At 37.1% G+C, this 24,891-nt stretch overlaps 1 protein-coding gene across 2 annotated transcripts in view; it reads right to left on the bottom strand.

Annotated features, from left to right (window-relative positions):
* LOC131158343 (nuclear pore complex protein NUP205) overlaps positions 1-24,891 on the bottom strand; it is a 129,234-nt gene that overhangs the window by 67,697 nt on the left and 36,646 nt on the right. For both annotated transcript variants that reach the window (XM_058113145.1, XM_058113144.1), the window contains exons 19-26: positions 22,220-22,417; positions 15,916-16,034; positions 12,863-13,013; positions 12,674-12,786; positions 12,501-12,582; positions 12,329-12,415; positions 12,125-12,202; positions 2,567-2,773 (exon numbers count right to left, since the gene is read on the bottom strand). In XM_058113145.1, coding sequence (XP_057969128.1) covers positions 2,567-2,773; positions 12,125-12,202; positions 12,329-12,415; positions 12,501-12,582; positions 12,674-12,786; positions 12,863-13,013; positions 15,916-16,034; positions 22,220-22,417 — 1,035 coding nt within the window. The remainder of the gene's footprint in view (positions 1-2,566; positions 2,774-12,124; positions 12,203-12,328; positions 12,416-12,500; positions 12,583-12,673; positions 12,787-12,862; positions 13,014-15,915; positions 16,035-22,219; positions 22,418-24,891) is intronic.

Genomic DNA, 24,891 nt, shown 5'->3' with positions numbered 1-24,891 from the left:
GCAGTAGGCAGCAAGCAGCAGAACAACTGAAGAAAAACTGAAGAAGAAGAAGAAGAAGAAGAAGAAGCAGAAGAAGAAGCAGAAGAAGAAGAAGACAAAGAAGAAGAAGAATAAGAACTGAAAAATAAGAAGCAGAAGAAGAAGAAGAAGAAGACTTACTAGTTTGAACTTTGACGAAGCCTGACGACTCACGAAGGCTCGAACCTTGAAGACGTAGGGCTCCTGCTGATTCGAAGGCTCGAAGACAAACAGACGAAGGGCTCCTGCTAGTTCAAAGACTTGAAGACGAAATGCTCATGCTGGTTCGAAAAGGTCAAAGACGAAGGGCTCCTGCTGGTTTTGTGCTGCTTCAAAAGGTCGAAGATGAAGGGCTCCTGCTGGTTTCAAGCTGGTTCGAAGGGTTGAGGATGAATCCTGCTGGTTCGAGTTTAAAGCTCAAAGACAAAGGGCTAGGACTGGTTTGAATCGAAGGCTGGATTGCTGGAAGAGGGCTAGGGATGGTTCTGGCTACATTTTCTTTCTTAACAGGTTCAAAAAGTTCAAGGCGCAACTCACTGTGCCCAGAGCATCAGTGCACTTCAGTGTGTCTTCCTTGACTCTTGAAGGTCGCCTCGCCTCAAGAGGAATGAGGTGCTAGCCTCGTTGCCCCACTGCGCCTTGCGCCTAGGCGTGCCTCAGGTGCGCTTTTGACTACTACACTCTATTGTACCTGTTTCTCCTTTCTAATTTCAATAAAGCTTCGTTTTCTATCCCAAAAGGAAAATAAACAGAAAAAGTAATTCACTGAAGACCCATATTTTACTTTCTAAAAGGAGAAGTCAATGCAAAAATGATGTACCAAACTCACCCTAACGATCAAGTGGAATTTGATTTTTCGTAGGGACCTAAGAATCCAAAAATTCCAAACCATGAACTAAGCCAATTCAGAAAGAAAAAGGCAATAGACTCTTAGAGATTAGGCATCCAAAAAGCAATCACAATTATCATATATGCACATCCTATGTAGATTATCCTTGATGATGTTGATCATATTAAGAAAAAAAAAAAAAGCAATGCACAATATAGATCGAGTATACTGGGTGGGGTTAAGAATATGTGAAACAGTGCTGAAGATGTTAAAGAACGAAGGAAATTAGAAATGCATCAGATGAGGAAATTCAGGAGGAGGCCATGGGATGGCCTTCCATGGTCAAGAATCAAACTGAAAACACACAAAAAATAGCCATCAAATTATCATATCATTTTGGTACAACAAGGGACCTTTACAAAATCTTAGTATCTTTTCACGCAAGTCAAACCATTTCAAAAACAAATCTAACTAATGCAAAACCAGTTGAGACTTAAATTCCTGTAAAACAGAAAGTTTTTAAGAACTTCTAATCAGCAGATATTCAAATCTAAATGGCCTTGTCACAATCAAGGAACAAGTAAACAGAATTAAGAACTTAAAAAAATCAAAACAAAAATCAAAAAAATTAGTTTAACTCCTTAAAATAAGAAATTTCCAACACTTTCTAGAGTCCAAATAAAACTAAACTAAATCAAAATAGAACAAATCCTAGATAGAACCAAACAAATATAAGATCTGAATTATAAAAATATCCCTCATATGGATTAAGACAAATTGACAAAAAATTCCAAAAATGAAGCCAGAAGTCCCGATTAAAGTCAGCATCACATTTATTAACACAGAAAGTACATTGATTATTGCAGCCATGAAGGAATAAGGGCAAGTAGAAAAAGGGATGAGATGACCATATTAAAAGGGCAGAAGATGTTTTGTGTGGTTAGGGCAAGGACCCAATGACAGCTATATTTGTTCGTATCCTTAATAGCAATTATTGGCAACAAGTTCTAATAGTGTTTCATTAATAACTGATTTTTAAGAGCATGGCCAATCAAATGCTCAATAAAAATCATAATGAACATAGCAAGAACCCAAAACAAGTTCACAAGAAACTACTTGCTAAGCAAAGTAACTATCTACATCAGATGTTGATGCCAAATAGGACTTTAAATGTGTTTTCTCTAGTCATAAGTATCATTTACCCCCCAGTGTTTGTATTACCAATGGTTTTTGAAATTCTAGATAGTGCACTAAAGATAGGGAGAAAGGGTAGCAATTATGTACTTGAAGCTAAGATTTAATACAAGGACCTGCATATAAGAAAAAGTAAAGCCATACTTTGACAATAAGTTCAATCATGAGCACTACAGATGTAAAAACACTTTTTAGTACATAACAGACTGACTGAACATGAATAAGTGAAAAAATTTAGTGCATGTTTATTTTAACATAAATCCGCTATAACCAAGCTCTAAAATAATGGCAACAGTAAAGTCCAGCAAAAAAAAAAAATGAAATCAGGCCTAGGTCCATGGTCAATGTCCATATAAGGTAAATAGCAGGAAAAATTCCAATAGCATTAAATTAAAGAAAAGCATTTAATAAAAATACAATTTTCCAACCATAAGTGATTTAAAGATCAAATATAATTAAAGCATTTATAGCTCTAGAGTAATATGTTATAAAATACATAGATAAAGCAAACAAAAGTAACAGTACCTTACTTTTGCTGAGACTCCAGGTTCCAGCATTTGCAGCACTGATTGGAATAGTGAAAGAATGGGATGCACTAGGATCAGTTCCATGTTCAGAAAGATCAAGACCAAAAATATGAGCAAGAATACTCTGACATGCTTCCCGGTGAGTGGAACTAGTCATATCTCCAATGTGCAATTCCACTGCCAAAAGCTTCAAAAGCCATGCTCGCTGAGAGAAACAAGAAAAAGTATGTATTATTTGGTGCTCAAATATATATGTAGGATGCATCTATTACTCAGTTCATTAGTCCACAGGATGACCGAACACATTAAATTCACAAAAGAATAATAAGGAATTCCGGCTTCAAAATAATATTTGTGTGTGTATTATTATAAAATCCCCAATAGTAGAAATTGTCTCTTAGAAAAGAGGGCATGTTGTCACAAATTGTCTCCCAATCACCATAGGTGTACACCAAGGATCTGCTTTGAACCCTTATCTTTTTACTTTAGTGATGGACCAGTTGACTAAGAGCATTCAAAAGGAGGTTTCATGGGGTATGTTATTTGCAAATGATATTGTATTAATTGATGAAACTAGGGACAGAGTAGAGGCTAAGTTAGAATTATTAAGAGAACCTTTGGAATCTAGAGGCTTTAGGATAAGTATAAATAAAACAGAATATGTGAAATGTAATTTTAGTAATGATAGGAGGAATATTGGAAACAAAGTTAAACTTGATGATGAAGAAATAAATAGCACTTGTAGATTTCGATACCTTGGATCTATTATGCAAGCTGAAAGAGAAATTGAAGATAATGTAATGCATAGAGTTAAAGCAGGTTGAGTAAAATGGAGAAATGCTTCAAGTGTACTCTATGATCGTAGAATACCCTTAAAATTGAAAGGGAAATTTTATACGACGGCTATAAGACCATCTATGCTATATAGATCGGAATGTTGGGCGACGAAAAAACAGAATATCCAAAAAGTAAAAGTTACCAAAATCAGAATGCTTAGATGGATGAGTGGTATAACATTGAAAGATAAATCAAGGAATGAACATATTCACGGAAAGTTAGGTGTAGCTCCTGTTGAAGATAAGATAAAGGAGGGACGACTCAGATGGTATGGACACTTGCAACGTAGGCCACATAGTGCACCAGTGAGGAAGAGTGAGTTAGTTACTATGAGGGGTAGTAGAAGGGGTAGGGATAGACTTAAAATAACTTTGGAGGAGATAGTAAGGATTTAATATCTGAATCTGTCAAAAGAAATGGTCCATGATCGCATAAATTGGCAGACTCATATAGCCGACCCCACCTAGTGGGACTTAAGGCTTGGTTTTGTTGTTGTTGTTGTATATTGAGTAGAAGTACAGAATATATCCACAATTTTGTTGTAGACTTATGGCCACGAACATTTTTCTTGAATGCTCAGTGATGTGTTAAAATTCAATTACATAGCAAAAAAAAAATGGAACACGGAAATATACAATAAAGCAATATAATTGTTAAAGATAAACATGTGTTTATCTACAATCAGATAAATGACAAGCACAAGCTCCACCCTTCACTAGTTTTGGGTTGTAGACTTTGTCATTGATAAATGACAAGCACAAGCTCCACCCTTCACTAGTTTTGGGTTGTAGACTTTGTTATTGAGTTCAATACAGTTCAGAGGTGATCTATTTTTCCAAGATCTTTTGGAAAAAGGTCTTCAAACTAGTGTCACACTCTAATAACCAAAATTGCATATAAAAAGTATAAAATGAAAAAAGAAGTAGGAAATTCTCCAAGAAGCCACAAATGCAGGCAGGAATCATGATTTGTGATAAAGGAAATTAGCCCTCTGCAGTACGCAGTCCTCTATACGTCCATCTGACCTCACCCACTATTTACAGAGTAAATAGAACAAAAGTTCATGAAATTAAACTAGCCGTAGTCATATCAAAATGCAATTTTTTAAATTAAATTAGTTGTATTCACCATAATACAATTTTCTTCAAACATCACCGGAAGCTACTACAACTCCTAATCAAGAAAACCAGTTGATATCCAGTAAACCTGACTGCTAACTCAGATTACTGTCAAAGCCAATTTGAAATCCTCAAATGTCAATGATGCAACAGCAAAGACCAAACATACTTGGGAAACAAGCAAACCTAATATACTGGGGTCCTAATTTCCAAACAGATAAAATCCTAAACTCTACTAATTCACGATCTAACGAAAATAAAAATTTAAATGATATCGGTATCCAAAAATCAAGAAAACCAAAATGCAATGAATTTGACTTTTTACAGCTTTGTTTCACATGTTGCATCACTCCGTCATTCTAAGAAGCATCAAGACAATGAGGGTGAGTGAGGGAAGCATATGGTGTATAAGCAATAAGAATTAACATAATATTCTTATGCATAATCTGTTCCACATATGCGATCTGTTTGATTGAAGTCCAAGCATTTTATCTCCATCACTTCACTGCCAACTCCTATTACCAGATCCTGGATTGTTGAGGTTAAGATCAACTTTCCCTGGAAAGCTTTCAAGAAATCTCTAGACCCCACCAAAGCGGGTTTTTAGCTTGGGAGGCGGCTTTGAGGAAAATCGTCACTGTTAATAATGTTCAGAAAGATGGGGTAACTTTAGTTTACAGATTCCTTTGTGCGAAGAAGATGCTTAATCCCTCGATCAGATCCACTCAGACTAGAAATCATTGGAATATGGTCAGCCAGCTTTGGGCTACAGCTAAGACTCTGCAGAAAGAGATCTGAGCCTGGAGAGGCACTTGTTCGAGCAGTGACAAGAAAAAAAAAGGCCTAACCGACTCTTTCACAAATTTTTGGGTAGTGTGGAAGGAGAACATCATTTGAGCTTTCAAAGGATAAAAGCAGGCTGCTTTCAAATCTTGAAGGTAGATGGTTTATACTCTTGCTAGCTGATATAACGGATTTCTAGGATAGACTATCTAAAATGAGATACTTATCCTTTTGGTCCCTTCTGCTTGTACCCAGGCGGCAGCCCATTGGTGCCCTTTAACAAAATCTCTTTTTTGCTGCTAAAAGAAAGAAGCACAAAGCTTTTCAAATAAACAAAGGACCATTTTCTATTCCCTAATCATGAAAGAGCCAAATGCTACAACTTTTAATGCAAACTGTGTCTAACCACACAATCTCCCAACCCAGGTTCCTCACTCACAATAAAATATGGAAATTCCATCATACCATTTTCATTATAAAGTTGTGAATTTAAATAATAAAAGAAGGGGGCATTGTTTGGTAATAATATATGTTTCCAGTAGTCAAAGCATAAAAGCTCATGATCTTGTCTTGAAAGCAACCATTTTGTCCTAAAAATCCATATTAAAACTGTATCATGGTCTGTCATTCCAGGAAAATGCCTGTAGACTATACAAAACATAATCAACATAATTATAATCAACATGATCACATGATATGACAATGATGCACATGCTCACATATTGTAGAATCATTAGATATCTATCAAACTTTATTACAGGCTGATCTTTAGGAGATTTACAGGTAACAAATCAGTTGATCTGTTAGCTATTTTTGGTTCCACGATCCTAGGGGATTTGGGTAGCATGTTACCCGATTTTGTAGATAGTATTTCTTATTTTACTGCTTATGATTTTAAATAGGATATTCTATTTTCAGTAGGTTGTAATATCCCCAGTAATTAGATGAGAACTATCATCTATTTAAAGGGAATGTAATCTTCTTCATAAGTTATTGGAATATTCAGTTTTTCTTTTCCACATTTCAACATGGTATCAGAGCATCCTCTAAACCCTAATCTTCCCATACGACCAAATACAGTATGGCCACCAGGAGACGCGACTCCACCTATTCAATCTCAAACGTCACCACCAATCAGGAAACCATGGTATCAGGCAACAGCAGCAGTTCAGATAGCAGCCTCATGCCCATTATAGGACACAAACTTAATGGGAATAACTATCTCCAATGGTCCCATTCCGTGATGATGTTTATATGAGGAAAGGGAAAGGATGATTATCTCTTAGGAGTTGCAGCCCAACCAAGAAAGCATGATGCGAAGTTCAAAACATGGAAATCGAAAAATAACATGGTCATGTCATGGCTCATTAATTCCATGACAAATGACATTGGAGAAAATTTTCTTCTCTACGGAACAGCGAAGGGGATTTGGGAAGCAACCAAGGAAACATATTCTAACAATGAGAATACATTTGAATTATTCGAGGTGGAAAGTGTTCTCCATGACTTACGCCAAGAAGATTTGACAGTGACCCAATACTTCAACACCCTCAACCGCTATTGGCAATAGCTGGACTTATTCGAGGAGCAATATTGGAGCTGTCCCGAAGATGGAATCAGGTTTAAACAAATTGTTGAAAAGAAAAGAATATACAAATTTATAATTGGATTAAATAAAATTCTTGATGAAGTAAGAGGAAGAATCCTAGGAACCAAACCACAGCCAAACATCCAAGAAGCGTTTTCAGAAGTCCACCGAGCGGAGAGTCGAAATAAGATAATGATGGGCCCTTAAGATTCCGCAACAAACCTAGAGAGTTCAGCCCTTGTGGTTCGAGGAAATCCATATAACAGCAGTGACAGTAGACCGAGAAAGGGAGGCTGTGGTGTGACCATTGTTGACGTCCTCGTCACACTAAGGACACCTGCTGGAAAATCCATGGTAAACCCACAGATTGGAAACCTTCTCGCTTTGCCAACAAAAGGGAAGGACGGGGAAATTTCGTCTCGGTAGATGAAAAACCAACACCACCCAAGCCCAGTCTCTTCAGCAAGGAGCAACTAGAATTTTTGCAAAAAAATGTTCAGCCAATCTTCAGTAGCCCCTACCATTGTGGTTGGTACCGGTTCTTTGGCACACAAAGGTAATTTTTTAAGTGCTCTTAATGTTAAAAAGGAGAAGGTAGATCCATGGATAATAGACTCAAGAGCATTGGATCATATGACCAAAGATAGAAAAAAATTTTCCAACTTATAGTCCCTATTATGAAAATTTAACAATCTGGATAGCAAATGGTTCACTCTCAAAGGTCGCTGGTACAGGTTCTGTTAAAATTTCAGAGAACCTAACACTCAACTCAGTTCTATTAGAGCCAAATTTGGATTGCAATTTATTGTCTATTAGTAAACTCACTCGGGATCTCAATTGTGTTACTAAATTTTTCCCAAAATGTGTGAATTTCAGGTCTTGGATTCGGGGAAGACGATTGGCCATGGTTTTAAATAAAGGCCGCGACCGTTACGTAATGCCATTACGTAACGGTTTTTTGGGTTACCGATACCATTACACACCAAGAAATCGGTGAGAAGAAAAATCACGGCCGTAGCGGCCATTATGGACCGTGACCATTACGTAAAGGCCACTACGGCCGTTACGTAACCGCTATAAGACTGTTACACCAAAAATTTTACTTTATTTTTTACTTTTTCTTCTCACTTTTTCCCTCTTTTTCATAAATCATTCTCAATATACCATGTGGCGAAAGGGGGGAAAGATTATAATGAGGATGACAATGATACAAAATTTACTATTTCTTTAAATAATCACAATAGATGCATTAATTAACAATTTGAAAATACTAGTTAGGAAAATATTTTATTTTGATATTGTAATGTGATATTTATGTTCTATATTTTTCAACTTCAACCATCTTTCTTTTCTAGCTATTTTATATTTGTATTATTTGTATGTCTTATGTGTCTAATAGATTAATAAAGTGTATAATGTATTTTGTTCTTTTAATTAATTTAGCGCACATAAGAATTTATCACAGATAAAAATAATGAGAAGTATAAATACACACACGCACGTAATTTTTCTATCAATGGTGGTTTAAAACAAATGTAAACTTGTTGCCCTTACCAACAAACTTAATTACTCGAACTAAAGGATCCAAAATACACTTAACTCTTTCTAAGAAGGGCTAAAAGCTTAAAACATGCAAGTACGCTAATATGCACAAGGTTGTGAGTGCTTCAAAAAAATTCACGGCCATTACACTCGTTACCGTTACGTTACGCTACCCACAACCGCAATTTAAAACCATGCGATTGGCAGAAATAAGATGTGTTTACGGCTCTATCTTCTCGGGGTTAATGATCCTCCTCAAGGAACAACTCACAAATCCAATTGTTTAGTGTCTAGAAGTCAAAAGTTATTTTTCTGTCATTTGTTCTAATAATGATAGTGCAATTATGTTGTGGTACTATAGGTTAGGACATCCAAATTTCTTGTATCTCGAGAAGCTCTTTCCTTCATTATTCAATAATAAAAATCCAAATGATTTTCAGTGTGAGATGTGTCAATTTTCAAAACATGTTCGCAACTCTTATCCCAACCGACCCTACAAAGCATCCCAACCCTTTTCAATGATTCATTGTGATGTGTGGGGGCCATCTAAGATCAAGAATATTACTGGATCTCACTATATCTTTTATAAACGGTCACACTAGACTTACCTGGATATTCCTCATGAAAGAAAAGTCAGAGGCAGGTTAGATTTTCAAAAATTTTAACACCATGATCTTCACAATTCCAAGCAAAAATACAAACTGTGAAAACTGATAATGCCAAAGAATATTTCAAATTCATTCTTGATGATTATCTCTTAAGTCAAGGTATAATACACCAAAGTTCCTGTGTCGACACTCCTCGGCAAAATGGAATTGGAGAAAGAAAAAACCGGCACATACTAGATGTTGCCCGCTCCCTCATGTTCTCTACACATGTACCGAAACACTTTTGGGGTGAAGCCATACTTTTGGGGTGAAGCCATTCTCACTGCAGCCTCCCTCATAAAGAGGATGCCCTCTCGCGTTCTCAAATTCCAAACTCCCTGTCAAACTCTACTTCAATCCTTTCCCAACACTCGACTCATCTCCACTATTCCCTTCAAAGTATTCGGGTGCTCAGCTTTTGTTCGTGTTCATAGTCAACACTGGGGTAAACTTGATCCTAGAGCCCTTAAGTGCACTTTTCTCAGGTACTCTCCAAACCAAAAGGGTTATAAATGCTATTCACCAGCTACTAAAAGATATTATTACTCCATGGATGTCACCTTTTTTTAGACACAACCATATTACCCCAAATCTAAAATTTAGGGGGAGATTACACAAGAATTCCAGCTTTGGGATATTGAAGAGTTATCTCACCCTTCTTCTGATTATGGCCCTTCTCACCTATCACAAATTTTTTAATATATTCCAACTACTGACTCCATTTCTCCTTCACATCCCTTCTTAGAATCTCCTGTGAAACATCAGCATCTGGACACTATTCAACCAACAAAAAATGATGAGTTGATTACCTATTCACGGAGGAGAAGGAACCAAAAGGAGATAGAACAACAAGCATCTCTTGAGCAAATCCAAGAGTCTGATCCCCTAGATCAAGTGAAAATCCACCAGGTAACTCTAATCCCGAGACTTCCCATAATGAGTTAACTAATGATGATAGAGATTGTCCTATTGCTGCGAGAAAAGGTGTGAGATCATGCACAAAACACCCAATATATACTTTTGTGTCATATCAGGGGCTGTCATCAAATTTTAGATTTTTTGTTGCCAAACTCGACAAAATCAAGGTGCCTAATAACATGCAAGACGCTCTCGGTACACCTAAATGAAAGTCTGCTATCTGGGAAGAAATCAGTGCACTAGAAAAGAATGGAATTATGGAATATAGGAGATCACAGAATTACCAATTGGAAAAAGTCCAGTAGGTTGCAAATGGATATTCACTGTAAAATACAATGAAGATAGAAGTGTTCACCGATTCAAAGCTAGGCTGGTAGCAAAGGGATTCACTCAATCATAAGGAATCAACTACGAAGAGACATTTGTCCCTGTAGCCAAGTTAAATACATTGTAGGTCCTCTTATCTTTGGCAGAAAATTTAGACTGGCCTCTTCACCAACTAGATGTCAAGAATGCCTTCCTCACCTAGCTGAAGAAATCTACATGGAAATTCCTCCTAGATTCGAGACACAAGCTACACACAACAAAGCCTGCGAACTTAGAAGATCTTTATGTGGGTTCAAGCAATCCCCAAGAGCCTGGTTCAAAAGATACACAAAGGTGGTTAGTAGGTATGGCTATTCTCAATGTCAATCAGATCATACACTATTTGTTAAATACTCTCCTGAAGGAAAAATAGATCCTCATTGTATATGTGGATGACATCATTCTAACGGGAGATTTTGAGGAGGAAATGAGTAGTCTCAAAAGTCTTCTAGCTAAAGAATTCGAAATCAAGGACCTTGGGAATCTCAAATACTTCTAAGGCATGGAAGTGGCACGGTCAAGGAAGGGAATCTTTGTCTCCCAAAAGGAAATATGTTATGGATCTTTTGAAAGAGATTGGAATGCTCGGATGCAAGCGAACAGATAATCCTATGGATTCAACAACCAAAATAGGAGCCAAGGAAGACAATGCACCAGTGGATAAAGGCAGATATCAAAGGCTAGTTGGAAAACTTATATATTTGTCTCACACCCGACCTAATATTGGCTTCTCTGTCAGTATGGTGAGTCAATTCATGAACAATCCCAATGAAGAACATATGGAGGCAGTTTATAGAATCCTATGATATTTAAAGCTAACACCAAGTAAAGGACTATTTTTTGAGAAGAATCAAAGAAGAGATGTTGAAGTATTCAATGATGCGGATTGGGCAGGATCAATACATGATCGAAGGTCAACTTCTGGGTATTGTACATATGTGTGGGGAAACCTAGTTACATGGTGAAGTAAGAAGCAATCAGTTGTGTCAAGAAGCAGTGCAGAAGCTGAATTCAGGGCAATGGCACACGGCATCTGTGAAGGAATATGGCTAATAAGGCTTCTAAAGGCATTAAATATTTCAGGTGAAGAACACATGGGGATGTTGTCAGTCAGCCATCAGCATTGCAAAGAACCCAGTGCATCATGATAGAACAAACACATGGAGATTGATCGACATTTCATAAAAGAAAAAATAGAGGAAGGAATAATCAAGATGTTGTATGTGCCTACATGTCTCCAAACAGCTGATATCCTTACCAAGGCTCTGCCAAGAAAGAATTTTGATGATCTGAGTTCCAAGGTCGGCCTATCAATATTTACTACCCAACTCAAGGGGAGTGTAGAATTATTAGATATCTGTCAGCCTTTATTAGAAGCTGATCTTTAGGAGATTTACAGCTAACAAATCAGTTGATTTGTTAGCTATTTTTGGTTCCACAATCCTAGGGGATTTGGGTAGCATGTTACCCGATTCTGTAGATAGTCTTTCCTATTTTACTGCTTTCCATTTTAAATAGGATATTTTATTTTCAGTAGGTTGTAAATATCCCTAGTAATTAGATGAGAATTATCATCTATTTAAAGGGAATGTAATCTTTTTCATAAGTTAGTGCAATATTCAGTTTTTCTTTTCCACATATCAAAGAATCTGCTGATGCCCACCAATAAAACATACCCATGTAAAAGCATCTAGAACTCATTAACATAAAGGACTTCTACTCTAAATAATTGAAAATAAATTATTCCACAAATAAACCTGATGGAGGGAACTGATGCGTAGCGCCTGGTTGTTGTTTCTTTTAGGAAGTGGAGCCACACCAATTGTATCAAGGTGCTGTTGTACAGAAATATAAAGGTTTTTAACAAATAAAGGGAAAAGTAGCAATATTGATATAATCTAGTCAAGGAAAAAAGGGGTGCCATTTAAGATCTTTAAAACATTATGTTGCTGAATTTGTACCTTAACATAGAATTGATACTTCCTATTACTTAAAAGATCCATGGTAGGACCGCATGTTAGTGGATCCAGACATAATTCATAGAGTAGCTGGAGATGGAAAACTGTTAGCAGTCCTCTCAAGAACGTAAACAAACCAAAAATGATTCCATTAATAGGACTACTACCACCTAACCTGAAAACCAAATTCATGAAGCAATGCATTAGCATCTGGTTTTGAAAGCTTTCCCAGGATATCAAGAATAACCTTCAAACAACTGCAGATGACAAAAGAGACGCAAGTTTGATAAAAAGGAAAATTAGGAGCATGCAGTATGAACATGCTTAGGCAATTTTTCACCAAAAAACCTGTAATGAAATTTTGGTTGTAATAATGTTCGTTCGACGCGGGTGTCAACATCAAACTTAAGCAGTAAATGTGTAACATTTGGAGCTGGACGACTAATGTTGTCGATAAGAAGCTGTAGAAGTGAACAGAAAAACCATCAGTAATATGAGTTAAACACAAACACAAAACCCAAAACTGCAGTGACCAACCTGCATTATAAGAACACCAGGATCATCGTTGCTGTTCTCAATAATCTGACACTCTTCTGATCGTAGCTCAAGGCAGGCTGCATAATCCTCCATCAAAGAGTTAGCAGCGCTGGATTTTAGCAATAGTTGTACCAACCCAACCATTCGAGAACTGTTTTTGAGAGGGAATAAAAAAAAAATAATGGTAATATGACATGTTCTTGTAATTATTATCTTTATAATAATAATAATAATAATAATAGAATTGTACAATTCTCAATCAATTTGAATCTCACGGGTGAACCCAGAATTCACCTGGTGAATCACAGATTTTAATTGAATTGGAACTGACTGCTTCAAAACTGACCCAAAATACTTTTAAACCCTTCTTTTCGTTCAATGGCATTCCATTTGTTGTTTATGTGATTTCATACGAGAGGGGAAATCAAAGAAGAACGTTGGCCTTCTCCTTCCGCAACACAGTTTTCTGCCGATACTGCCATTGAAAAGAAAACCTGAGTCTGGAGAAGAAAACCAGCCTACCCGTCTGCCATTGTGAAGAAAGCTGGTTGACAAGAGTGGGTGAGCTTCTACTTGCCTTGTCCAGATTTAAATGTTTATTTTTTCTCAGTTTTAAAAATGTTTTTTTCTTGTTTTAATTGTTAGAGAAAGCTGATGCAAATCTGCTATCTTTATACAATTTTCTGTTTATATTTAGTGTTGTTATCTATAGGTGCCAGGGTTATTTCTGTAATTTCAAAATTTTAAGGTTTATTTTGGTCATATTCGATTTTGAGTGTCGTTTTGTATTTAGGGGGTACTTTGTGATGAGAGTTATCTTTCGCAGGGCTTTTCAAGATAAGTGATTTTTTGAGGGGGTTATGTTCAAAATAGCCATTGGCTTCTTTTGGAAGTGTTAGGCCTAGTATAAATAAGAACCATCAGCCATTTTTCTAGAAGTTATTTCTGGCTTCTATCTTTGAGAAGATTTCTCAGAAGGGCTCAGCACCAGACCAGCTAGGATGGTGAAGATTTTGAGGATTTGACACTGCAGCACCTACCAGTCCCTGGCTTCTGTCCTTGAAAAGATTTCTTGGCAGAGCTCAGCTCCAGACCAGGTAGGATTGTGAAGATTTTTAGGATTCGACACTGCAGCACCTACCAGTCCCTCCATCATTGCTAAAGGTAGCAGAGAGCCACCATTGTCGTTCTGAAACAGTGCCAAACCAGGTACTGAACTAAGGATTATGTTGCTGTTGCACCTAGAAATTGCTTGTCTTTGACTGAAATTCACAGCAGTATCTCTTAAGTAGTTTGAGGATTAGTAGCTATCTAAATCAAAGATGGTAGGTAAAATACTATTCTGAAATCTCAGTCCTCATTCGTGAATTTTTCTTTTATTCCCATGCCTATTTGCTAGGGGTGTACACGGTTCGGTTTTTGCCAAAACCGCCAACCGAACCGAAGTCCTCGGTTTTCAAAATAACTGAACCGAAACCGAACCGTATACCGTCGGTTTATGAACAAACCAAACCGTGAACTTCCCGGTTCGGTTCGGTTATTTTTGGTTTTACCGAATTTTAAAATATCAAAATAGTATTAATACTCGGGCCTGGGAGCCACAGCCCATCACGACACAGAACTCCTGGGCCAAGGCTTTAGTTGCAAAGCCCAAACCTTGATACATGTTCAAAGAAGGATCCATATAAAATATATAAGGTGGGATCCTAGTTCATTTCCCATTTCCAAACGATGTGGGATGGCTAGCAGGTTCCTGCAGCTGCATGTTCCTTCGCAGATCTGCTTGCCCTTTTTGCAGTTCACCGGTGGCCACCGGCCTCTCTCTCTCTCTCTCTCTCTCTCTCTCTCTCTCGCAAACACACACACACAAACAGAGATGGAGGTGCGCACTGTGCACTGCACACCAAGACGGTGAAGAAATCTTCTCGACAGCCGGCAGGTGATTGAGAAATCTTCTCGGCAGTCGCATGACCCTGGATTTCCACGGCAAGTTCTGGATCCGTTTCACCAACAAGAAGATCATCCAAGAAGTGGCCATTATCCCCTCCAAGCGCCTCCGAAACAAGATCGCCGGCTTCTCCTGTTCTCCACCCACCTCATGAAACGGATCCAGAAGGCAGAAGGGTTCTGTGTTGATTGTGTTCTGTCCGTCGTGTCCATCGTGTCCGAGGCATCTCTCTTAAGCTCGAAGAAGAGGAGCGCAAGCGTCGCATGGAGCCATGGACTTCGTCTTAGAAATCTCCGCCATCTAGACCGACCAGAGGTGGATTTGGAGGTGGTTTCTCGCTGGCGACTGGCGATCCAACACGGCAACACCAGCAGCATCTATAATATATAATTATATAATTATTTTTATTAATTCGGTTTTCGGTTTTTTCGGTTCGGTTTTGGTCCCAAACCGAAACCGAAACCGAAACCGAAATTTTTTATATTCCAAAACCGAAACCGAAACCGCAAACCGAAAAACCGAACCGAAATGTGTTTCGGTCCGGTTTTCGGTTTTTCGGTAAATTTTGTACACCCCTACTATTTGCTTCAAAATCCCATCCGCTAAAAATGATTTCTTTTATAAACACCATAAAGGTCAAATTTTTATTTTTCTTTGTTGATTCATTCCCTTTAAAACCATAAAGTTCAATTTTTCTATTATTTTTTCTTGATTCCTGCCCCTTCTATTTTTTGAAAAACAGCATACACATGATTTCTTTTACTGTTAAAACATGTTAAACTTATACCATAAACGTAAAGGTTTTTAAAAAATTTTGACTCATGAGCTTTTGGCGTACCAGTCCATGTTTGTTGAAATTTCAATGTATTCCACAATTTCATTTGTTGTACACATGCATGTCATTTGGAATCAATTTTTCCAATTTTATATCGAACCTCAATTTGTCTCCGATTTGTCACTTGTGAAATTGGGATTTTGATTCACAATTTGGACCTATATTTGACAACTATGATGATGATGGTAGAGTAATATTGCTCAAATATGCACACACAAACAGCAGAAAGAACATTGTTTGTTCAATAGGAACATTGTTAAACAAGGTCACCTTAGAATGCTCATTATTTTGATAGAACATTGTTGAATCTGTGGTCGAAAATCATATCTGACATACTCCAACAAAGATACAATTTGGTTACGATCTTGAGCTAGTATAATATCCAATGGCTGCACAGCAAGAAAACAACCAATGAGAACTATTTCATTCAGTGTGGTTAGTCTTTTAGAGAATGAATCATGGTTTTCAAATTCAGTACAGTATGAAATGATTAATTCAATCATCTTCATTAGAGCTCATGGAGGACCAAAAGCAAATGCTCAAACTCATCCAATGTTTGTTCCAAACATCAAAATAGGGTTGAGATTCAGACATTAAAAAAGAGGGGTGGGGGAAGCATACACACACATCCCAAGAAAATTTATAGAGCATTAGAATAATATGTGAAATAATGAGAAGACAATAAAATTTTCATGTCCAAAAAGTAGAGATACATCAAAGAACATAATTTAAGTTCAAATATTTATCACCAAGAGTTGAGGGAAACTATTTTTAAATAAGTATGGAGCTTTAGTAGACATACTTCTTTTGGTTCTTAAATATGTATCATTTTAAATATAATTTTCCTAGAGGAAATAAAGACTGCTTTAAACTGAATGCCACAAGATCATTAAAAATTGGCCATTTTTTTACCTTGAAGCAGTTACCTTACAAGGGGAGGGGAGACTAAGAAAAAAAAAACCAACAAAATAAGCGAGGGACAGAAAAGCACATCTACTGTGTGACACAAGCAACATAAAGGCATATTGCAATCATACTCAAAAATTATTTATTAAAAAAAAAATCAGGCACACACTTTGGTTTAAGTCTTTAAGAAAAGAGTAATAGCATATAACATGAGATTCTAGGACAAACATATACCAGAAAAGTGTGGCGAGCAATGGAAGATAGAAACATAGTCCGAATCCAACTGAAGTTCAAAAATTTTTCATTTTTTTTTCTAATCTAAAAATGTTGTAAATTGGAAGATCTAAGCACAATGATATGTCCCTTCCAATGTTTATAATATATGCCATCTACATAACTACAACCATAACAACCTCACTAAATTTTTAGTTACTAACATAAATAATAACATTAAATAACCAATAACTAAAAACACACCACTTCAAGCCGAAGCTTCGACAACATATGCTCCTAGCTCACTACCAATAGATTTAACCTGAACTCCCCTTACAGCTTTGGTGAACATATCAAAAAGACAGTGTACAGACTTCACATGAGTGGTTTGAAGGAGCTTCTGCAAGACTTTCTCCTCGAAAAAATAACAGCCAACTTCAGTATGCTTCACTCTTTAATGGAAGACTACTGCAGGCAATGTAAATAGCAACCTGATTATCTCACACATCAGCTCCACTGGCTGAGACACTGAGAAATCAACTTCTTCCAATATATTGTTCAACCAAATTAACTCAAATGTGCTGTGCGCCATGGCCCTATATTCAGACTCAGCAATCCATCAAGCCACAACAGTGTTTCTTACTCCTCCAAGATACCAGGTAACCACAAACAAACACACAATACCCGGTTGTGGATCTCGTGACCTATCCCAATATGCACTTGTTTAACCCTAAATACAAGTGTGACCCAGATTCTGATACAAGAAGCCTCTTCCCGATTCAACTTTAGGCACCACAAGATATGAATGAAAGCATCTTAGTGGCTCGGTCGGGGAAAATTGAGGAACTAGCTCACAACACTTGCTGAAATTTGTCTCATCTTGTGACTGAGGTAGTTGAAATCCCAAGTATGTGATACTGTCTAGGGTCAGCCAACAAATCAACCACATCTGCTAATAATTTGCTCTCTGGATCCATTTAACGGACCCAAACCTTTAGTTTGAAACTTTGTCTAGATAAATTGCAAATCGCTTCAAATTTTGGATAGTAATCACAATGTCATCTACATAAACAAATAGCAAAATCTTACAAGCAGCAGTACGGGATAGAAGCAAATAGCTGAAGGCCAAATTCAAGCACAACTGCATTGAAGCTATCAACCCATGCTCTAGAAGATTGCTTCAATCATATAAAGATTTTTCTAGATGACACAACAATGCTCGTGACTCCCCCTGAGCAACAAACCTCCTAGGTTGTTGCTCCATATTGACCTCCTCCTAAAGACCACCATAAACGAAGGCATTTTACACACCTAAGCGATGTAAAGGCCAATAATAGGTGGTAGCCAAGTATACGTACAACGAAAAAAGAAAGCAAGACAAATTTGGCAACAAGGAAGAATGTGTCAAAATAATTCAAACTATAAACCTGACTATAGCCTTTAACAACAAGGTGGGCCTTCAAGCACGGAAAAGATGAGGACTGACCTTCACTATATACACACAGCGACAGCCAATCAAGGACTTATTAGCAAGAAGATGTACTAATTCCCAATAAGAGTCAATATCTTGTAATGCACAAATCTCTTCAACCATTGCAATCCTCTACCTAGGATGGGACAAGACTTCAAAGACAAACCTAGGAAGAACAATGGAGTACAAACAAAACAATAATATCAGGGAAGAAATCACAGCAAACAAAATTAAAATTGGATGTTGGATAATCATCTCAGACCAAGAAACATATGCGTACAAGTAGAAGTTGGAGGAAGAACGACTAGGATTATCCAAGCAACGAGAAGGACTCAATTGGATGACAAAGCAAGAGGAATAGGCAAATATAATATGTCAAAATGACTTGCGACCACCATCAAACCTTCCCCTAGCAACAGGGACTCATAAGGAAGCCCTAGTAGGACTTGCTACCACCATCGAACCTCCCCCTTGCCTTGCAGCCTAGTTCACCTTCATCGCCGAAAATATCAAGCTTGCTCATCGGTGACAATAGCTAAGCCCAAAGCGTCTTTTGTTGAAGCAGCCCATCCTTTGTCCAAGGGTTGTTTCAAAGCTTTCTCTCACTCTCACAGTCTCAAATTTTTTGGTTTTTTTCTCAACGAAGGGTCTCTCTCTTTCTCTTACGAAACAACTTTCTCACTCTCGCACAAAATCGACCATGGATGTGCCAATAGTAGACAATGTTAAAGCACTCGGTGCAGGTAGGTAAATCCTTCAATACAAGTATGAAAATTAGGAGGGAACCTCATTTTTGTGTGTGCTTGAGAACAACATTTCTCGAAATAGGTGGATTAAGTTTTTTAAGGAGGCAGCTTCATGGGTGGCTGATGGATTGTTAACTTTCGTTCGGCTAGGTAGGGGATCCAGAAATATTCAAAACAGAAACCTCATTTGTTGGATGGTGATTAGATGGGCGAGGGTGGGAAGTTTTTGGAGCTAGGGTTGAGAGGGAAAGGGAAGAATTTTTTGGTGTTCATTCCTAGACATGTAAATGGTATTGTATGGCAAAGCTTTGCGAATGTGTTCTATGATTTTGTGAAGGAGTTCCATCCCAAGCTTGAAGGAGCAGGTGTCGCAAGCTCGTCAGCTCCCAAATTGTGGAGGCAGGTGGTTTCCAAAGGAAAGGTAAGTGAAGGCTATGTAAGCAGTACAAAATCATAGAACTTATGTTTTTGGAGTGGAAAAGAGCTGCGTTTGAAGAAATCTAGAGTGACAACTCTAGATGTTCTTCCGGAGGATATTATCCAAGAGGAGGTAGGGCACAGGTCTCCGGTAGTCGCTGCAAGAAACAGCTAGGGTTGCAATCCGTGAAGACAAGAGTAAGAAGGTTGGGATGGGACGCAAGCTCTCATTTGGACTTGGGCTAGGTATGTAAGAAAGGAGGGGCTTCCTTTTTAGCAAGTTGGTTCATTTAATAGAACATGCCCAATGTTTAAATAATAAAGCTATGGGCCTCTCTTTGGTTTCTGACAAGGGATCCCCCCAACAGGGGAATACTCAGTTGGGCTCGCTTCTAAGGGCATATTGCTTTGAATAAAGAGTGTTTTCATGCACCTTATGATTCTGCATGCATGTTAAGAAATCATGTGTTAAGTATTGAAATCCTTATATGAATAAGGGGGGATTAAGAATGTCTATTGAGCTTGTAGTTGCTCACCCTAGATAATTTCATGTTCAAACTGAAGGAGAGCTCCACGTATTAAGTTCTCCAAGATATTGTCATTTTGCCATGTATTATAGGTTGGCAGGACGACAATAGGGATACTAAGCATGTATCCAGTTGGCGGTTATGTGTGTAACTAGGAAGTGTGAAAAATGTTGTTTGTAAAGTACAGCCCAACGTAAAGGGTTTGTATTGAAAGTAAAATGTTTTTTAGTTGTTTTACAATATATATATATATATGTATCTTGTGTTTTCAACAACTATTCACTCTTAATTGGTTTCTAACTTGTTTTCAAAGGATGGTTTAGCAAAATAAATTCTTGCCTAGGCCTAGTGCATCCATCAAATTTTAAATGGGGTCACAGTCAGTCACATGCCAAAAATAGAGACATGACACATATTGTTCTATCAGACAAAGAGATGGTGTGGAAAATCCATTTTGGAATGCCCAAGACTGGGAGTTGTAAACCTTGGCCGATTTTTTGTAGCTGCTTGTACAGAAATGAGGTACATCGAGGTATTCAAGATGAACCTAAGTGGAAGCCCTTCAAGAATGGTTATTACAAGGTTAGCTCATTATATAAGGAGCAGGGCAGATCAAACATCAATGCCAACAGGTTAACTCACTCAGTAGGCTGTCTGGAAAACAGTGGTCCCAATCAACGAAGCATTTTTTGCTTGGGAAGCAACTCTAGGCAAGATTTTAACCATTGATGATCTAAAAAAGACCGAAAATTTTCCAGTGGATGTTTTTTGTGTAAAAAAGCAACAGAATATGTGGATCACATTTTTGCGGCACAGCTTTTGGACAAAAAAATACTTTTTGAGATTTGGCTGTTGCATTGGTTGGCCAAACTTGGGCAACAACTGGGACTGTGGAGAAAGAATTAAGGGCTCCAATAGGAATCCATTCAGGTGCATACAGGAAAAAATATTTGTCTTCAATCCCTCTTGCCAGTTTTTGGATTGTGTTGAACTGAGGGAAATAGAATAGCCGAACAGATACAACACTTGCCTTATTAAAGATAGATGGCCTGATAATCTAACTTACTAGTTAAATATGTCTTTTACATTTTAGGTGTACAAACAGTCAAGAATTTTTGGATATCCTGTCACACAGGATTCCCTCTGTCCCTTTCTCCCCGTACTTGTTTCTTCCTGCTAGTTCTTGGGTGGCACCCTCTTGGTGCCCTTTAATGAATTTACACTTTTGCTCATCAAAAAAATAAAAGTTCATTGATTAACAAAAATAAAAACAGTTAATAAACTAATATCTCTAACAATTAATATATCTTTGCGAAACAAACTTATTTCCACAGTAAATAATTATGAATTCTATTACCAGAAAATTACAAGCATTTTTTAAGTGAAATACAAAATACCCATCTACAGGTGCGAAGCAAACAGTAAAAAAAATAAGGGCAAAAGACATTGACCTCCCCTGAGTTTCAAGAATTCCAAGGACCTCTCTTGAGGTTTTTGAGGGGAGGTATTTGTCTTTTTGACAAACCTCGGGGGAGATTTGTGCCATTTTTGAAACCTCAAGGGAGGTATTTGTCTTTTTACCAAACCTCAGGGGAGGTGAGTGTCCTTTGCCCAAGAAATAATATATCATATCATTAGAAATGGCGTGCACCAATAGATAAATTTGAAGTCAAATAAGATGAAGAGAATGATGAAATATAGGAGATATTCACACGTGAGCAATCATTCTCATGGGTCCTTAGGATCCTTGATTCAGAGGCATTAGCAAAATAAAAAGGAGCATTTACTTCATAGCATAAATACACATACAGAAAATTATAATTATGATTTTTCAATTACAAACATTGGACACAAAATAAAGGCATGGGTAGATGCAGCAAGGTCAAATTTCTTCTATTTGAAAGAGCCAAAAGCATTTTTTCCCCTTCAAAAAGTAGATAAATTTTCTATTTTGTAGAGTACAAAATTACACCTGGACAGTTGCACATAAGCTCTTTTTTTTGTATGAGATGCAGCACATCTTCAAGTAAGTCAACTTAATAGTATAATGGCCATCTCTATACACAAACTGAACTACTTAGTAAGAACCTAAATAAATTTCAGACAGAAGTTGGCACGGGCACTGTATTGTCAATTGCATAAGGATATGCATTTATAGTCATTAATAAACTCAACACAAACTCCTACTATGTGCATTTATATTCATTAATAAACTCAACACAAACTCCTACCACATAATAGAGAGAGGAATTACCCTAAAGAACTCTACATTGAGTCAAATATGTAAATATTACCTCATATAGAGGGCGCCAGAAGTCAGAAAGGACTATATCTTTCTCCAAAACAAGGATTATAATTTCCAAAGAAAGTAGCACAGCCTTCTCGAGATGTTGTCCATAGATTTGACTTGTGCGCTCAGTAATAACAGAATTCACCCCAGGTGAAAGAATACCCATGATATTTCGAAAAACTGTTTTACCACTCATGAAATCCTGCAAAATAACAGCACTTGTTGAGAGCACAAACAGGGAACCCAAATATCAACAAATCATTAAAATTTTATCACACAATGCTAAACAACAAAAATTTTAAAACAATCGTACAGAAAGTTCTAGCAAGGCTGCTTTTGTCTCCATAGATAACTTACTCAGTTACGTACTTACATTAGGAAAGTTATTCTTTTTAAAATCAAGGAACTGTAGAAATTTATGCTCTTCACTCCCAAAATTTCCCTCAATCATTTGCAATTGAAATGAGAAAAAGCTAAGCAATAGCCCTGTGGTCAGACCTCCTGTAATGCAACTTGGACCCTTATAAAGAACACATCCACTTTCTACCAACAGATATTTTACTGCAGACCATTCTAAAAACTTTTAAACTAAAAGGTGCCAAAAAATTCAACATATATTTGCAAGTGTAGGAAAACTAACTTCATCCATATTCTTTAATATTATTTGGGGGAGAAGCCTAGATGGAATTTGTAGCAAAAAATAAAATAAATGTAGCAATTAAGGAGCTACTCTAAATGTTAAAGAAAAACTTTTTTAACCTTTTTATTTCATATTTTTTGTTTCTTTCATATTAAAAGTCACATCATAAATCAGGATCATTCAAACAAATGGAAGAAAATCAAGCAGTACAACACCTCAGGCTTCTCCCAGCAGTTGCTTAGTACGTAAATCAAATCCTGTTACCAACATCAACAAAGAAAAACCCCTAACTCAAAGCATCAAAACTCAGCTTGCAAACATGTAAACACAACTGTGCAAAGCCCAGGGAATTGAACCTCTACACAGATGTTTATTGCCAATTTGCCATAAGCCACATCGATCAAAAATTATTGAGGGTTGAAACTTTTGTAATCTGTGAAAAAAGACAACAGCATGGACATGAATGATACAGACACCATAATATACCAAATGGAACTCTGAATATCGTGCAATCCTCTCTGCCGCCCCCCAACTGTATGCACATTCAGTTTGGTTTGGTTCCAAGGATAAACTGAACTGAACCAAACTATTTCAGTTCCAAAAAATTAGAACCAGAACCAAACCAAACCGATCTCAAATTTCCCGGTACAGTTCCGATTTGTGGTCAACTGAGCTTTATAAATTAGAAAAATTATAGATGGGCAACAAACAATGAAATTCCCAGTTCATTCTAATGGTTTTAAATATAAGTAAATTTAAAAAAAAACACTCAAACAAAATGTTTCAAGAAACCTTCAATGTCACAACTAGGAGGCAGAATGGAAGATGTGAGACTGGAAAATTAGAATTAAGGGAACAAAACGGATATCGTATAATGTTGGGGGAGTGATTTACAACTTGAGTTTTGGGAGTAAAGCACTAGCACATCGGGAACAGGGAACTTGAAAGCTTTTTTGCAATTTTTATGTACTGATTTAAATTTAAAAACATTAATACAAAACATAACTGTGAATGTGATGCTGCATTGAGGCTTGATCTTGAGGTCAAGGGTTCAACTCCCCACTCCACTACTTTCAGATTTTATGCATGAATTTAACATGGTTAATTCCAGTTTAGTCTTGTCGAGAAATATATGGTTCTATGACAGTGTGGTTCACTTTTGTTCTACAAAAGGTTCAATTCAATCGATTAGTGGTTTAGTTTGATTCAAAATTAATGTTAAAAACTCAAAACCAAGAACCAAGACGAACTGTGGGTATGCTTCATGGTTTGGTAAAACACAACCAACCCAAACACTAGAAAGAACCAAACCACTTCAGTTTGGTTTTTCAGTTTAGCTGTTACAGCATTATTTGGTTTGTTAGGTGAATGTTGGGTGAGTTCAGAGGTAGTAGAGGACTTTTCAGCAATTTTTTGTTGGTTTTGGCAGCAAAAAAGGAAAGGACAGTGCTCTGAAAATGTCCTGTTTTTGCAAAATTTTGGGGGCTGTGGATGGAGCATAATGCATGTATTCTTTCATGGAAAAATCGTCGTATTAGCTGGTTTGGGAGAAAATACATCATTTGGAATCTCTTTGGTGTGTGGATCATGGGAATTTTAAGGGGGTGCACTTTTCAGATATTCAGTGCAACTGGCAGTACTTATTTGATTGTTAGATTGCACTGGTTTTATTTAGTTTTTTTTAGTTTTCAATTTTCCTCTGTTTTTGTTTGGATTTTTCCAGCCTTTGCTAAGGAGATGTCTTATTCTCCTGGTCGCAAATTCTTGATCTATGAATAAAATTCTTCTTGTGCTGTCCAAAAACAAGAATTCACTGTTACATGGTTACAGCCCTAGAATTTTGTGGATTGTGCCATTGAATTTGTTGACTACATTTCTATGCAGATTCTCTTTGCTTTTGGTTCACGTCCCACCCCACAGCCTTCAACAATGTTTTTCTTTGCCAAACAAAAATTCCCTTCAGAATTAGTATGCCATATGCACTTACAATCACCCAAAAAAAAAAATGTGAAAAGTAAAAAACGTAATGTTTCCAG

Source organism: Malania oleifera, chromosome 6 (assembly GCF_029873635.1).
Source record: "Malania oleifera isolate guangnan ecotype guangnan chromosome 6, ASM2987363v1, whole genome shotgun sequence".
NCBI lineage: Eukaryota > Viridiplantae > Streptophyta > Magnoliopsida > Santalales > Ximeniaceae > Malania > Malania oleifera.
Note: the sequence above shows the minus strand (reverse complement) of the source record. Positions and strands in the feature narration are given on the sequence as shown.